Genomic DNA, 17820 nt, shown 5'->3' with positions numbered 1-17820 from the left:
TTGCTGACTGGATCATGGGGGAAAACATGAAACAAAGCCTGTAGATCATGAAAACAAACACATATGAGCCTGCATGAGCGGCTAAATACAGCGTGCCATGGATCCGTGGACACGGTCTCACCCAGTCATCAACATAGGGTCTCACAGCTTGGCACTGACAGGTCTGTCTTGCCTTCGGAAACACGCGCAGTCATGAATAATTAAGAAGCCGGCTCTTCTCATACGATAAGAAAACACAGCTATGAATAATAATGAGAAACGGATATGTCATCACTCCAATTGCAGATTTGCCCTACATCACAGATTTTAACACCGCCCCAAAAATCATTTTAAACCCGGAAGCTGAAACTAGCTGACAAAAGCTCAAAATTATCCAGTTTTCCCCACAATTAAAGCAGACAAGTGCTAAGATTGTCTTAACTTATACTCAACACACACAAATCTGTTAACATCTAAAAAAAAAAAAGTACTTGAGCTTGAACCTAGCATTCTGAACTCCATAGCAATCACTAACCCATGCCCTGACAACAATCCCAGAGTGTTTTATCATCATGCAATTCACATATGTAGTTAAAAAATATAAATCAAGTCCATATACTGAAAAAAGTCCTAACATCAGAAATCATTTTCTTCTCAATCAAACATTAACTTTAGGTAGCATTTAAAGGCTTAATTAGGTTAATTAGGCAAGTTAAGGTAATTAGGCAAGTCATTGTATCACGACTGTTTGTTCTATAGGCAATCAAAAACAAATATTGCTTAAGGGAGTTTATAATATTGACCTTAAAATGGTCTTTAAAAAATTAAAAACTGCTTTTACTCTAGCCGAAATAAAACAAAAAAGACTTTCTCCAGAAGAAAAAATATTATCGGAAATACTGTGAAAAATTCCTTACTATGTTAAACATCATTTGGGAAATATTTGAAAAAGAAAGACTAATAATTCTGACTTCAGCAGTATATCGCATTAGCTGATATTCCTGCTTTCTGTTTGTCCTGCAGTGTCTCCATATAAAGCCCCCAGAAACCTACAGACCTCCGAACCCACCAAAACCAGTTTCCGAGTGACGTGGGACCCCGCTCCCGGTGATGTGCGGGGATACAAAGTCACCTTTCATCCCAGCGAAAATGATATTGATTTGGGAGAACTTCTTGTTGGACCATACGACAACACGGTTGTCCTTGAGGAACTCAGGTAATGCTTAGAGTAAACTTCAGAAGTTTCTCTCAACATGACGAGGCTAATGGTTGTTCTTGTTTTGAGTTGTCACATGTGGTTTCAGTTTGGTGTCTTTGTTTGCAGAGCTGGAACCAAATACTCCGTGGCTGTTTTTGGCATGTTTGACGGAGGTCAGAGTATGCCGCTGGCTGGAGAGGAGAAGACCACCCTCTCTGATGCACCTGATAGCCCTCCTGTTAAATACTCCGGTATAATTTCAGCACGTCATACCAAAGACATCGCATTTACAGTTTGGTTTTAGCAATCGCTTTCAGTTAAGGAAACAAAAATAGTAAAATACTAAAGTTTGGAATCAGGAGTTATAAAGAAACCCAGAGATAAAGATCACTGTATAATTTCAGCACAACATACCAAAGATTTCGCATTTACAGTTTGATTGTAGCAATCACTTTCAGTTGAGGAAATTAAACTATTAAAGTTTGGACTCACGAGCAACAGAGATAGGCAGAAATAAAGATCACTGTGTCATTTCGGCACATCATACCAAAGACATCCCATTTACAGTTTGATTTTAGCCATCATTATTAGTTAAGGGAACCAAAAACAGTGCAGTCAAGTACAGAAATTAGGACTCTGCAACTGCAAAGAAACCCAGAAATAAAGATCACTGTATAGTTTCTGCACGTTTTACTAAATACATTGCATTTACAGTTTGATTTTAGCAATCACTTTCAGCTGAGGAAACAAAAATAGTGAAGTACTGAAGTTTGGACTCAAGAACTACAAAGAAACCCAGAAATAAGGGTCATTTCATCTTTTCAGCACGTCATACTAACCATTGCTTTTACAGTCTGGTTTTAGCAATCATTATTAATTGAGAAAACAAAAATAGTGTAGTGAAGTACTAAATTTAGGACTCTGCAACTGCAAAGAAACCCAGAAATAAAGATCTCCGGTATAATTTCAGCACGTTATAAAAAAACCTCGCATTGACAGTTTGGTTTTAGCCATCGCTTTCAGTTAAGGAAACAAAAATAGTGAAGTACTGAAGTTTGGACTAAGGAACTACAAAGATAGCCAGAAATAAAGATCAACGTATAATTTCGGGACATCATACTCACCATCACATTTATAGTTTGGTTTTAGCATTCATAATTAATGAAAGAAACAAAAATAGTGCAGTCAAGTACAGAATTAGGACTCTGGAACTGCAAAAATACCCAGAAATAAAGATCACTGTATAATCTCAGCACGTTACACCAAAGACATCGCATTTACAGTTTGGTTTTAGGAACCGCTTTCAGCTGAGGAAACAAAAATAGTGCAGTATTGAAGTTCGGAATCAAGACCTACAAAGAAACACAAAAATAAAGGTCTCACTGTATAATTTCAGCACTTTATACCAATGACCTCACATTTAGTTTGGTTTTAGCAATCTCTTTCAGTTGAGGAAGCAAAAATAGTGAAATACTGAAGTTTGGACTCAAGAACTACAAAGAAACCCAGAAATACAGGTCACCATATAGTATCAGCACATCATACCAAATACATCACATTTAAAGTTTGATTTTAGCAATCACTTTCAGTTGAGGGAACAAGGCTAGTGAAGTACTGAAGTTTCTGAAAGATTACCGTATAATTTCGGGACGTCATTCTAACCATCACATTTATAGTTTGATTTTATCAGTCATTATTTGTTGAGAAACAAAAATAGTGCAGTCAATTAGTAAATTTAGGACTCTGTAACTGCAAAGATACGCAGAAATAAAGGTCTCTGGTGTAATCTCAGCAAGTTATACCAAAGACATCGCATTTACAGTTTGGTTTTAGCAATCGCTTTCAGTTGAGGAAGCAAAAATAGTGAAATACTGAAGTTTGGACTCAAGAACTACAAAGAAACCCAGAAATAATTATCATCAGATCATTTTAGCGCGTCATGCTAACCATCACATTTATAGTGTGGTTTTTGCAATCATTATTAGTTGAGGAAACAGAAATAGTGTAGTGGCGTACTAAAGTTAGGACGCAAGAACTACAGATACCCAGTAATAAAGGTCACCGTATATTTTCAGCACATCATACCAAATACATCACATTTACAGTTTGATTTTAGCAATCGCTTTCAGTTGAGGAAACAAGAATAGTGAAATGGTGATGTTTGGACTCAAGAACTACAAAGATATCCAGAAATAAATGTGACCATTGCAGCCTCTATTTGGTTATTTGTATACGGTCAGTAAAGATAAATCTTGATAATGATTTATTAATAAAATTGATAAATGAGATTCAATATATTAGTTATTAAGCTGCAAAAAAAAAAAAAAAAAAAAAGAAAGATTTTCTTACTTAGTGTTTTCGTCTTGTTTCTAGTCCAAAAATCTAAACATTTCTAAGTCAAGAAGCATTTTCTGAACAAGCAAATAAATATTGTGTTGTGTTCAGAAATAATATGTTAAAACTTCGTGTGTTTTTTCTTAAAACAAGCTAAATAAACTTAATTTATTCAAAAAACCCAGATTTACTTACACTATTGGACAATTATTTTGCTTGTTTTTAGGGTAAACCAACTTAATTTTGCCTTTTTACTTTTGAAAATATTCTAGTATTTTTACTTGTCTATTAAATGCTCATTGATTTATGAGTTTTTAGATATTTAGACTTGAATCAAGACAAAAAACCCTTTAAAAAAAGCTTTTCATTGCAATGCACAGACACATAATGGGTTAATAAATAGTGTAAAGTGTAATTATATTCATTGATTTAAAACATGTAATAATGAAGAACATTTATTTTGTTCCCAAAACATACAAGATAAAAATATATTTGATTTTCTAGGAATAGTGTATCTGACAAGTACTCTAAGTGTGCCTAACTTTCAATTCTAATGGTTAAATATTATATACTACCCAACATTATACATTAAAACTGGGTTGAGGGAACAAAAAGCATGGTCTTCTTGGTCAAAAGTCAAAATTAAGTTGAGTTTTTCCCTAAAACAAGCAAAATATTTTGTCAAAAAACACATTTTAAACCAAAAACAAGATTTACTTAATCATTGTAAGATTATTTAGGTTATTTTAAGGAAAAAAAAAACAACTTAATTTGTACTTAATTTGAGTTTTTCTTTAAAACAAGCACTATAATCTGCCAGTTGGATAAGTAAAATAAATTTATTTGAAACAGAAAACAACATAATTTAACTTTCCCCATTGAAAGATTATTTCCAAATTTTTCTGTTATAAGAAAAAAAGCTGCTTAGTTTTGATTTATTATTACTGAAAACAAAATGTTATTATTATTATTTTTCTTGTCCAGAAAATGATCATTGATTTAATAATTTTTACATATTTTTTTAATCTAGAAACAAGACACAAACAGTAGGATAAGCAGTTTTTGCAATGCACAGACTTAAAATGGCTTAATAAATAAGTGTAAATATGTGCATTGATATAAAGCATGCAATAATGAAAAATATTTATTTATATAGCCCTTAGTGTGCCAAACTTCCAAGTCTAATGCAGAAATACTACATGCTACCCAAAAGATTGGGGTGGGAAAAGATTAAGTGAGTTTTTCCATGAAATAAGCAAAATAATCTGCCAATAAACAATTAACAATTTAAATAAATTTTACAATTTATAAACAATAAAAAAAAACAACAAAAAAAAACAATGAATTAAATTTTTTAAAAACCAAATACAAGATTTACTTAAGCATTGTAAGGTTATTTTGCTTGTTTCAAGCAAAAAATAGATTCATTTGTACTTAATTTTCTAAAAAACAAAATATATTTTTATTTGTCTAGAAATGCTCCATGATTTATGATTTTTTACAATTTTTTTTATTTAGAAGCGAGACAAAAACAGTAAGAAAAACATTTTTTGTGCAATTTACAGACACACAATGGCATATAAAGTGTGTAATTATATTCATATAAACATGTAATAACATAATATGTAATGTTTTTGTGTATCTGACAAGAAAGTGTGCCTATCTAGTACTTTAAGTGTGCCTACCTTCCAATTCTAAAGCTCAAATAGTACATACTGCCCAACATTTACCATTGGGGAAAAAATTGAATTTGGCTTTCTTCCTATGAGCAAAAGTGAACAAATGGACACTGTTTGCTTATGGGCAATGAAGTTGTGGGCTCAATGTTTGGCAGCACAGTTCTTCAGCAACAGTGTCTTGAGTTTGACTCTGGCAGCTATTGGCAGGCAGTTTAAAGACTTGAGCATAGTTGTAACGAGAAAGACTTTCCGGAGGTTAAGTTATGTGTGTGTGTGTGTCTGTGTGTGCTGCAGGACTTTAGTTGTCAAACGACCAGAGCAAAGGTCAAGTGAGGGCACGGTTTTCCACATGTATCAGCAGAACCTGATTGCAAACTATCTCAAACCAGCGGCCTGGTCAAATTGGCAGACTGTAGGATGAAAACGTTCAATATGAAATCAAAATAAAGTCTGTTTTTGTTATTAATACTCGTTACATTACTGCTCGATTTAACAGGAAATTAAACATTCCAAAGGGCAAGGTCTTTAGGATATTTAATCAAAATATAACAGAATTTCAGAATCCCATTTCCTTTATTTATATTAAATGTTAGTCTTCACTTGCACTGTTTAGTCTTGAATTGAAGCTGCTTTCATGTCATAATCAGTCATTTTTATCTCAGACAATATATTTTAATCTTTGAATTTTAGGAGAGTTTGACTGCATGTGTGTCTCCAATTATTTTTAGCATTTAGAGCAGTGGTGGGCAAACTGTTTAGACCCGTGGGCCACATCAAGTTTTGCAAACCAAGTAAAGAGACGCATGTCAAATCCTTAAAAAAAAAAACTTTTGTTTATAGTGGCAGTATGCATGGAACATGTGATATTGGACAGAAACATGTCACATAACACAAAACTTATTTATGAATAGTCATTTTTGAGTCAAATTTACAAGTCAAATGAATTTGAAGTACTTCTCAATCTTCATAAAACAATAAAATAATCCCTTATAAAATATAATAATTTAAGAGGCTTTGATTGGTCAGCTAACATAATGTGCTGCGATTCACAGATCAGCTCCACATCATCAGGAAGCGTCTCTGTTATAACATTACAGCGTCTCTGGCCACGCCCCTTTACTACACGGGGTGTATGTGCGTAACCTGAAGGGTTTATGAAAACATTAACCTGGATGTATTTTTTGTAGTCACCAAACTTTGTTCGCTGTAGACTTTGCTAAGCTTACTCTAAAAGCCGATGTCTCCCTTTGCGTTTAACTCAGGGCGGATTACAATCAGAGATGTTGTTTATGTAGCTACATCACACATCAACTAAAGTTTAAAATATGACATCGTAGTGGACCACCCCTATAAAAAAGATTAATAAATGCTGTAATGTGAGTATTGGTCACTGTTTGCTCATGTTAGTGAGTACATCAGCTAATACAACCTTACTGTAAATTGTTGCCGACCTTTCGACAATTGCCAGAAACCCATCAGAATCCACTTCTACCTGAGTGGGTGAGTGGACTCGACAAACCACATGTAGAAACGTTCTTCAGTCCCCTCTCAAAACAAAACAAAACAAAACAAAACAAAACAAAACAAAACAAAACAAAACAAAACAAAACAAAACAAAACAAAACAAAACAAAACAAAACAAAACAAAACAAAACAAAACAAAACAAAAACAAAACAAAAACAAAAACAAACCAAACCAAACCAAACACTCCCTTACTCTAGCATTTAATTATTTGAGCAATGATTAAAAAAATAATAATAATACAATAATCATAATAATAATTATAAAAATAATAATTATAATTATAATATATTATAATATATTATATTATAATATATAATAATAATAATAAAATAATAATAATAAAAATAAAATAATAATAATAATAATAATAATAATAATAATAATAATAATAATAATAATAATAATAATAATATAATAATAATAATATAATATAATAATAATAATAATAATAATAATAATAATAATAATAATAATAATTATTATTATTATTATTATAATAATATAATAAGAATAATAATATAATAATAATAATAATAATAATAATATTAATAATAATATAATAAAATATAATATAATATAATATAATATAATATAATATAAGAATAATCATAAGAATAATAATAATAATCATAATCATAATACTAATCATAATCATAATAATACTACTACTAATAATTCCTTACATTTATGTAGCACTTTTCTAGACAATCAAAGCACTTTACACATTTTTGGAGGGATCTTCTCAACCACCACCAGTGTGCAGCATCCACGTGGATGACGCGACGGCATCCTCCGTAAGGATGATTTGCAGCTGTGTGTGTGAAATCAAGGGGTGATCTAGAACTGGTGTGAGAGTGCCAGGCATGATGGGACTTGTAGTTCAGTAAAGTGACAGATCTGTAGTTTTCAGTTTCGTTGTAGTGATCATAACTGTTTATTCAGTCATGGTTATTCAGATTAACCATGGAATTAATCATGGTAATTATTCAGAAATTAAACATATCCTTTGTTTAATTAGCACTTCTTGTGTGTATTGCCTCTTCATGTTGAATCACTGAATGCCTCCTCAGTTGTACTGTCAGTCTCTCTGGACAAAAGCATCTGCTTAATGACTAAATGTAAATGGTCTAGCTGCTGATTTTCCAGCAAGAATCCAATTCCACCTCACTCATCTTTATTATTATTTGACTGATTTTCATGAGCATGTCTGAATTTAAATCAATTTCACAAGATCTGTTTCACTTGCAGAGAGTGTGTGAAGAGATCACCAGAGCTCAGTTTTGGTGCCCCTCTCACCCTCATTAGGAGCTCCACAGAGGTGGAAGAAGCTTGTATTTCATACCTCAACAAAGGTCTGCTTTTTCCCCCCTCAGTAGAACAGAAGCAATGACAATTCCAGGAAAATGGCCTCCAGGCCTGGATGCCAAAAATGGGATTTGGATACGGCACAAGCTTGAAGATTCAAAGGAGAACGCCTAACAAATTGAATGGAAAGAGTCTGTAGCTCCAAGAAATGAGCGAGAAATAAAAGCTTTATCTCAAAGTGTGTCGTTTTTGAAAGTTATTGCGGTGTAAATGTGGACTTTTTTTTTGTTGCTGCGAGCATGTGTAGATGTGTCTTCTTGTTGAACTCTGCTCTTCTCCTGGCTTTTCTAATTGTGTAACTGTTTTACTCGCAGGTAATGAGTGTAAAACTTCAGCCAAGGCTGATATTGTCCTGCTGGTGGACGGGTCCTGGAGTATTGGCCGTCTGAACTTCAAAACCATTCGTGCTTTTATTGGGCGCATGGTGGGCGTCTTTGACATCGGACCTGACAAGGTTCAAATCGGTAAGTCTCAGCTGCTTCTGTTTACCTTGTTTTTAGGAATGTTAAAGGGATAGTTCACTCAAAAATGAACTTTTACTCACTATTTACTCATCCTCAAGTAGCTCCAGACCTAGGACCTTTTCATTAAAGCGATAAGATTATATAAAATATCCACATAAATTCATGTGCCAAACATTTGTGTGCCACATGCATTGGTTGTCTAAATCTGACCAATCAGATGTGGCCTTTACTATTACTACTAGTAGTAGATGCTTTTAGGGGAACATAGAGCTGAAAATAAATACTAATGCTTAGAGACAAGTTAGAAAAAATACAACAGTCACTAAGAATCAGACTTTTGTGGATGTTTTCAGTCATTCTTGGTGTTCTAAAGTCTAATTGTTTGCACCTTGACATTCATTCATTCATTCATTTTCTTGTCGGCTTAGTCCCTTTATTAATCTGGGGTCGCCACAGCGGAATGAACCGACAACTTATCCAGCAAGTTTTTTACGCAGCGGATGCCCTTCCAGCCGCAACCTATCTCTGGGAAACATCCCCACACACACACACACACACACACACACACACACACACACACACACACACACACACACACACACACACACACACACACACACACACACACACAATTTAGCCTACCCAATTCACATGTACCGCATGTCTTTGGACTGTGAGGGAGAACATGCAAACTCCACACAGAAACACCAACTGAGCCGAGGTTCGAACCAGCGACCTTCTTGCTGTGAGGCGACAGCACTACCTACTGCGCCACTGCCTTGCCCTGCACCTTGACATAGTTTTTCATATTGAATCAGCTCCAAAAATATATATTACATGTTTATTTTAGTATGATTATTACATAAATAATAGCTTTATTAAAACATTGCTCATGAAATAGTTTTTTAAAGCTAGTTTTATTGTAAAGAAAATTGCAACACTTAACAACAGTATCGCATATTTTCCAAAAGCTTCTTTACTCTGTTGAACACTAAAGAAGATATTTTGAAGAAAGCTGAAGACCTGTAAGCACTGAAATCTATTTTAAAAAAGACAATTGTATATGGAAGCTTCTTCAAAATAGATGTGTCCAGCTAAAGAAAACTACTCAAACAGGTTTTAAAAAAAGTTAATGATGACACAGTTTTATTCTTTTTGAGTGAACTACCTATTTAAAGGTGAATATATGCATCTGTAAACAAATATGGGCGTTATCCCAGGCTCTATGTTAAATAACATCAAGAATCTTCTCAAAATATTTTGTGTTTTTCTGACAGGTTTGGCTCAGTACAGCGGGGATCCAAAAACCGAATGGCATTTGAATGCTCACCCCACCCGTGCCTCCCTGCTGGATGCTGTGGCTAACTTACCCTACAAAGGAGGAAATACCATGACGGGTACAGATACATTTCCTAAATGCTTAAACTCTTGAACTCTTGAAGATGCAAGTTTTGGTCTGCTGGTCAAAGCTTCTTCACTAATTAAATTCTTAAAAGTTAATGTCCTAAACACAGAATTTTTATTTATTTATTTATTTATTTATTTATACAACAGTTCTGTCTGGTTCTCGAATCTGATTGGCTGATAGCCGTGATATATTTAAGTAATATCAGCACCCGTACAGCCTCTTTACCCTTTGTGTATTACTCCGCCCACATACAGCCAGTAACAAGCAGACACTACAGATCTAAAGTTTAAAAGATGCACGCTCAGCTTGCTCAACTGTCAGCTTATGATTTGAATCCAACGTGGAAGAAAGTTGTTTCTCAAACAAAAGGGTTTTTGAGACTCTCCATGTTTGATTTTGTTTTTATATTCGTAGCAGTGCGATATGGCTGTATGTCGGCACTAGTGGGGGGACTACTCGGCCTGCGGCCTTGTGACAACGTACGCCTTCCACCAGTGCTGATATACAGCCATATCGCACTGCTACTCATGTGATATTGCTCATATATATATATATATATATATATATATATATATATATATATATATATATATATATATATATATATATATATATATATATATATATTTGCTTGCCTCAAATTTGTCATAGCATTCAGGAAGTCTGTTTAGGAAGTAAACCTGCAAATGATTTGCTTTTATGCTGCATTTCAATTCGCACACTATCTGGCCTAAAAAGTATTCAAAAAAATGTGTATGTTCAAAATCCTACGAGGTTGAATTGAGTATTCCAAAGTTACTCAGATGGTCTATTATTTCTGACAGGAATTCAATGTGCAGATCTACATGTAGGCTTCTTTAAATGCTAATATGGTTGTAATACATAGTCTAGCATCACTAAGATGTTAAGATGGTCAGCAATGTAAATGCAAGTTCTGGTCTTCTCATAGTTCCTTAGTACATTATATCCTTTAAATATGGAGTCTTAAACAGTGTCGAAATTTCCTTTTTTTTTTTTCCTTTTTCTTTTCTTTTTTTTTTGTTGCTTGGTTCAAATTTGTCATTGCATTCAGTCTGTTTGGGAGGTTAATCTTTTATTCATCACTAGTCGCAATTCACATACTATCCATCCTAAATAGAATTCGAACATAGAACTAGTCAACTTTTTGATTTAGTGGCCAATTCGTATGAATTCATACGATCTAATTTGTACAATTTAGCACGATTTGCTCATCAGCCAATGGCGGTTTTGGTTGAGGGTGGGGTTAGGTGCCTCCTTTTTAAAATCGTACATTTTCGTACGACTGAACTCGAACGAATTCGTATGAATTAGCCACTGAATTACTTGCCACTAAATTTCCTCGTGAGATCAGGCTGGAATTAATATGTTCCAAATCCTACAAGGCTGAAATGAGTATTACAAATTTACTCAGATGGTCTACTGTTTCTATTGTTTCTTATAGAAGTTTGAAGTGCAGATCTGCATGTAGGCTATTTTAAATGCTAATATGCTAACAATAGATTGTGCATTGTGTTAGGTCGAACAAATCACATCCACTAGTTGAATGCTTATGAATTTCACCACAAAGTTGTTAATATGTATGGGAAACTCATTTTTTTTATTTCTGAGTTTCCGAGTTCATATCAGTGCATATCAGTGAGAAACATGGCAGAATCGCGGATATTTAATGGAAAATTATTCCTTCATTCATTTTCTTGTCGGCTTAGTCCCTTTATTAATCTGGGGTCGCCACAGCGAAATGAACCGCCAACTTATCCAGCAAGTTTTTACGCAGCGGATGCCCTTCCAGCCGCAACCCATCTCTGGGTAACATGGAAAATTATATATATCATAATATATGTTATTATTATATTCATGAATTCATGGATGCAGTCAACTATTGAGTGTTATTAGTGCCAAAACACAACTGATGCAAATAATTTTTCTATAAGCAAAGTTAACAAACACTGCTGTGTTTTCTTTATCAAAAGTAGCTGCAACACATCTTATACTGACGAACATAACTTGAACAAATTTGACAGCATTATTATGACTTGTTTACTTGTAAGTAGGACTGTCCCAGAAGCACTTGATGGGAATTGGATTAGAACTACAATCTCGAGTGAAAAGTGTAAATAAACTACAAACATGGTGGATGCGTGAGGCCAACCGTCAAGTAGAGAAGTTTCGGGAAAGTTGTTTGAAGGACTATTAAGCAATATCTAGCCCACTGGAAAATATTTAAATCACGTTTTCTGCGTTTAATTTCATCTGCAACAATGTGAACTTATATCAAGATATGTTTGACTTCTGAATGCATCAAAATACCTAAGGAGATTTCTCTGCATTAAAGACTGACCAATGGCAGATTAACCTGCTGCTGCTTCTCCAGTAAGGCAGGTAGTTGAATCTGACAGAGGTGTGGATGATGTCAGGATGATTGACAGGGGACGTAGCTAATCAACATAACGAACGGTTTAATGAGGATCTCCCAATGCTTGCATACTCTTCTGTTACACAATCAAAGTATATACCTTCCGTTCACAACTTTTAGGGTGTAGTATAAGTATGGGAATTGGGACGCAGCATCTTTTTTTTAATCATCGACTAAACCAACCAAATTTACTGTGTTTTTAAAGGTATGGCCTTGAACTACATCCTCCAGAACAACTTCAGGCCGAATGTGGGCATGAGACCGGATTCCCGCAAGATTGGTGTCCTTGTTACTGACGGCAAATCCCAGGATGAGATTGTAGTGAATTCACAGAGGCTGCGTGACTCTGGCATTGAGCTTTACGCCATCGGTGAGTTCTTCTCTTCTTGACACTTTATATTCAGTCACAATTGAATGCAAACATCTGCACGCCGGTAAAAGCTTTTCATCCTGATCTACTGTACGTCTCATTAACCCAGCTGAAGAAATTGAGATCTTTTATTAACTTGGCTCCTAGGTGTGAAGAATGCTGATGAAAATGAGTTGCGATCCATTGCTACTGACCCTGATGAAATCCACATGTACAACGTCAACGACTTCTCCTTCCTGTTGGATATTGTGGACGACCTCACTGAAAATCTCTGTAACAGCGTTAAAGGCCCAGGTACAGTCACACACTTGACTAGTGTACAATTGAAGTTAGAATTATTCGCCGTCTCGTGAATTGTTTTCAAATCTTTCCCAAATGATGTTTAACAGAGGAAGGAATTTTTCACAGTATTTCCTATAATATTTTTTTCTTCTGGAGAAAGTCTGATTTGTTTTAGATCAGCTGGAATAAAATCAGTTTTTATTCTTTTTAAGTTTAAGGTCAATATTATTAGCCCCTTAAGTAATTTGTTTTAGATTGTCTACAGAACAAATCTTCGTTATATACTCACCGGCCACTTTATTAGGTACACCTGTCCAGCTGCTTGTTAGCGTTTTAATCAGCCAATCACATGGCAGCAACTCAATGCTCTTGACATGGTCAAGATGATCTGCTGCAGTTCTGGGAAAGAAAGGTGATTTAAGTGACTTTGAACATAGCATGGTTGTTGGTGCCAGATGGGCTGGTCTGAGTATTTCAGAAACTGCTACTGGGATTTTCACGCAGAACCATCTCTAGGGGTTTACAGAGAATGGTCTGAAAAAGAGGAAATATCCAGTGAGCGGCAGTTCTGTGAGCGCAAATGCCTTGTTGATGCCAGAGGTCAGAGGAGAATGGCCAGACTGGTTCCAGCTGATAGAAAGGCAACAGAAACTCAAATAACCACTCGTTACAAACGAGTGCTTCTGTGAACACACAACACTTCCAACCTTGAGACAGATGAGCTACAGCAGCAGAAGACCACGCCGGGTGCCGCTCCTGTCAGCTAAGAACAGGAAACTGAGGCTACAATTCACACAAGCTCACCAAACCTGGACAATAGAAGCTTGGAAATACATTGCCTGATCTGATGAGTCAGAACATGAGACATTCGGATGGTCGGGTCAGAATTTGGCATCAACAACATGAAAGCATGGATCCATCCTGCCTAGTATCAATGGTTCAGGCTGCTGGTGGTGGTGTAATGGTGTGGGGGATATTTTCTTGGCACACTTTGGGTCCATTAGTACCAATTGAGCATCATGTCAACGCCACAGCCTACCTGAGTATTGCTGCTGACCATGTCCATCCCTTTATAACCACAGTGTACTCATCTACTGATGGCTACTTCCAGCAGGATAACGCACCATGTCATAAAGCGTGAATCATCTCAGACTGGTTTCTTGAACATGACAATCAGTTCACTGTACCCAAATGGCCTCCACAGTCAGCAGATCTCAATCCAATAGAGCACCTTTGGGATGTGGTGGAACGGGAGATTCGCCTCATTGATGTGCAGCCGACAAATCTGCAGCAACTGCGTGATGCTATCATGTCAATATGGAGCAAAATCTCAGAGGAATGTTTCCAGTACCTTGTTGAATCTCTGCCACAAAGGATTAAGGCAGTTCTGAAGGCAAAAGGGGGTCCAACCCGGTACTAGTAAGGTGTACCTAATAAAATGACCGGTGAGTGTACATTGACTTGCGTAACTACCCTAGCTCGCCTAATTATGCTAGTTAAGCCGTTAAATATCACTAATAATTCAGGAGGACTAATAATTCTAATTTCAATTGCATGTTTTGAAATAATCTGAACAGATTTGCACTTGGTTCTCTTCTGCAAACTAGAAATATACACACACACACACACACACACACACACACAGAAAAAGAAAAAGAAACTAACTCCCAAAGCTCCCACAGTTTGGCTTGGCTAAACTTGAACTCTCGCCATCCACTTTATGATTTGCGCTCTTGTTTTCCCAGATGGTTTTCTCTGTGTGTGTTTTTTTTAAACTAATAATCTTGCTGAAAAGTCCGTGAGGGAAAAAAAAACTGTAGGTTGCACTCTGATACTCCTTGGGGGATTACATTGATTTACAGAACCATGAAACTCGTGATGTATAACCCGTTTAACCTTTTTGCTAGAAGCTAATAGGCCTGAGGAAGATTTACAGTCTAGGTGTAAACTGATTTGAGACGTGTTCAACACCATTTTTTGCTTTGCTTTGCTTGAACCAGGAGGTGGGCCAGGGACACCCACTGACCTGGAGACTTCTGAGGTCACACACTACTCCTTCCGTGCTACCTGGATGCCCCCTGACGAGCCAGTGGAGAGATTTCGTATTGAATATGTCCCTGCCGCTGGAGGAAAGACTGAAGTGGTGAGCATTGTTTCAAGCTTATAGTCAAATGGACCAGCATTTTAGCATTTTAGATAATTAAGACTGTAACTACAAGAATTATAGAATTACTACACCTAAAAAAATTATGTTTACTATTTATTCCACTTATTTAAAATGAGCTAAAACAACATTTCTTGAAGGTTTCTACTTTTATTTTTGCATTTAATCCACTTAAATTTGTACAAATTAATAAGTTAATTCCTTTATGTTCTCCCAACACAAATGATCAAAGTGAAACGCATCATTTTTTTTTAAAACTTGTCGTACTTGTCATTCTGATCATTCTCAAACAAGATGCTATGTTAGCTGCGTCTCAATTCAAAGGCTGCATCCTCTGAAGGATGCATTCCAAGGGTGCTGCGTTACTGTGGCATGACGAAGACTCATTTTAAAAAAATTTGAAGGCTCCTTCAAATGTAGCCTCCAAATGTGTCCTTCGTTTCCCAGGTAATGAAGGACTCAACCGGTGGATCCTTCACAGCCTCGAACATCCCAAGATTCATTGCGAGCTGATAATGGCAGGACGTTTTTTAAAAAAAACTCCGGAATAAATGTATGAATATAGGTTTATTTACTCGGATATCTAAGCACGTGTTAAAAAACTAAGATAGTATGACATGTCTTACTAAAGAGTGATTTTATAAACAGTGTATGTTTTTATGTCTACATGTATGGGTTATAGGAAATCTTTTTCCAGCTTCTGTAAACCTTGTTTTGCCTTTAGATCACTTAAAATAAGTTATAAAATCAGTCTGAGAAAAAGTCATTACAAATTTTATTATGGCTTATTAACGGCAGCTGTTATAGTTGCCAGCTGATGAGATCCGTACTCTGTAGGCTAGATCTTCTCATTTTAAAAAGCTCGCTTCGGCATGTGTGGACTTCGATGGACTCACCTCTGAAGTCTGCATCCTCCGGAGGATGCAGCCTGTGAAATGAGACACAGCTATAGTCATGTCATGTTTACATTCAAAGCTTCTCTTGAGATATTAGAATTAATCTTTGAATGTTTGTCTGCAAGTAATTATTTAAAAAATACAATTATCAAAAGTTTTTTTCCCCATATATATAGATTTTTTTAAAAGAAAATTATTCTGTTCATCAAGGCGGAATTTATTAAATGTAAAAATTCTAAATCATTTTAAATTGTTAAAAATGTTTACAATTTTAAATAACTGATTTCTTATAATATGTAGTTCAGATGAAATTATTACTCCAGTCCTTGTTGCTTTTACTACTAATACCAATAATGATAATAATAATAATAATAATAATAATAATAATAATAATAATAATAATAATAATAATAATAATCTTAATAATAATATTAATTTTAATAATACTAATACTACTACTACTACTACTACTACTTCTACTACTACTACTACTACTAATGATAATGATAATGATAATGATAATAATAATAATAATGATAATAATAGTAATAATAATAATTCTAATAATACTAATAATATTACTACTACTACTAATAATAATAACGATAATAATAGTAATAATAAAATTAATAATAATAATAGTAATAACAACAACAACAACAACAACAACAACAACAACAACAACAATAATAATAATAATAATAATAATAATAATAATAATAATTAATAAAAGAGTGATTTCTGAAGGATCATGTTACTCTGAAGACTAGAGTAATGTAGCTGAAAACTCATCTTTAAAATCACTGGAATAAATTATTAAATTAAATTATGAGCTACTTTTTAACAATTATTTTATAGTGCCATAACATTTCACAATTGAATCCCAATTGTGAAAAATCACACTGACCCCAAACCGGTAGTCTATGCTATAATTGTGTATTAGAGTATTGTGTATTGATTGTGTAAAACCTGTAACCATTGCCTCTCATAATAAAAATTTACTATGGAAGTAAATCAGCACCATTCAGGTTTTCTAATTTTCTAAAAATCAGAAACAGAAAGCTGATTAAATAATGACTGACTTTTCAGTTTTGGGTGAACTTCTTGAACTTCTGTGTAACAGTCATTTATTACGTAATTAATAAATTAATAAAGCATTAAAAATGCTTTTCTTACTTAGATTTTTTGTCTTGTTTCTAGTCCGAATATCAAATAATTCTTATATCAAGAATTTTCTCGACAAGCAAAAGATATTGTCTTGATTTAAGAAATAATTTTTGCAGTGTAGCCAGTTCACACTGCACTTCCAGACACCAACCAATGCAGAAAATCTCCAGATTACAGTACATGACCTCTCAGACATTCCTCGACCTAACAAGCACTCACTCGGTCTGATTATTTGGCAAAAACAGGCTCTGACACACGCTGACAGATGCAGACAGCAGTAACATTCTGATCACACAAAACTTGGCAAAGTCTGGTGTCGTCTGTTTATGTAGTGCGAGTTGGCCTTTAGCCTACAGGCTTCTGCATTCTGTGCAAAACTTTCAAGTGTAGCTCTGTTCTAAAACCTAGTGAGCTGCCTTTTGGCACATGCTGCAGACTTAGGGAGAAGCCCTTTAAGGGAACTTCCTAACTATCCTGAAACCACACAAAAACAGTTTGACATTAGTATGTTGTCAATGGAGTTTGCATGTTCTCCTTGCGTTCGCGTGGGTTTCC

At 34.9% G+C, this 17820-nt stretch overlaps 1 protein-coding gene across 14 annotated transcripts in view; it reads left to right on the top strand.

Annotated features, from left to right (window-relative positions):
• col12a1b (collagen, type XII, alpha 1b) overlaps positions 1-17820 on the top strand; it is a 243441-nt gene that overhangs the window by 67209 nt on the left and 158412 nt on the right. For 8 of the 14 annotated variants that reach the window (XM_087298603.1, XM_087298607.1, XM_087298602.1 and 5 more), the window contains exons 16-22: positions 1003-1195; positions 1304-1428; positions 8395-8544; positions 9822-9941; positions 12592-12756; positions 12904-13050; positions 15039-15181. In XM_087298603.1, coding sequence (XP_087154729.1) covers positions 1003-1195; positions 1304-1428; positions 8395-8544; positions 9822-9941; positions 12592-12756; positions 12904-13050; positions 15039-15181 — 1043 coding nt within the window. The remainder of the gene's footprint in view (positions 1-1002; positions 1196-1303; positions 1429-8394; positions 8545-9821; positions 9942-12591; positions 12757-12903; positions 13051-15038; positions 15182-17820) is intronic. The other 6 variants (XM_087298610.1, XM_087298613.1, XM_087298609.1 and 3 more) reach the window with 1 other exon arrangement.

This window comes from Danio rerio, chromosome 20 (genome assembly GCF_052040795.2).
Source record: "Danio rerio strain M-AB ecotype USA chromosome 20, GRCz13ab, whole genome shotgun sequence".
Lineage (NCBI taxonomy): Eukaryota > Metazoa > Chordata > Actinopteri > Cypriniformes > Danionidae > Danio > Danio rerio.
Note: the sequence above shows the minus strand (reverse complement) of the source record. Positions and strands in the feature narration are given on the sequence as shown.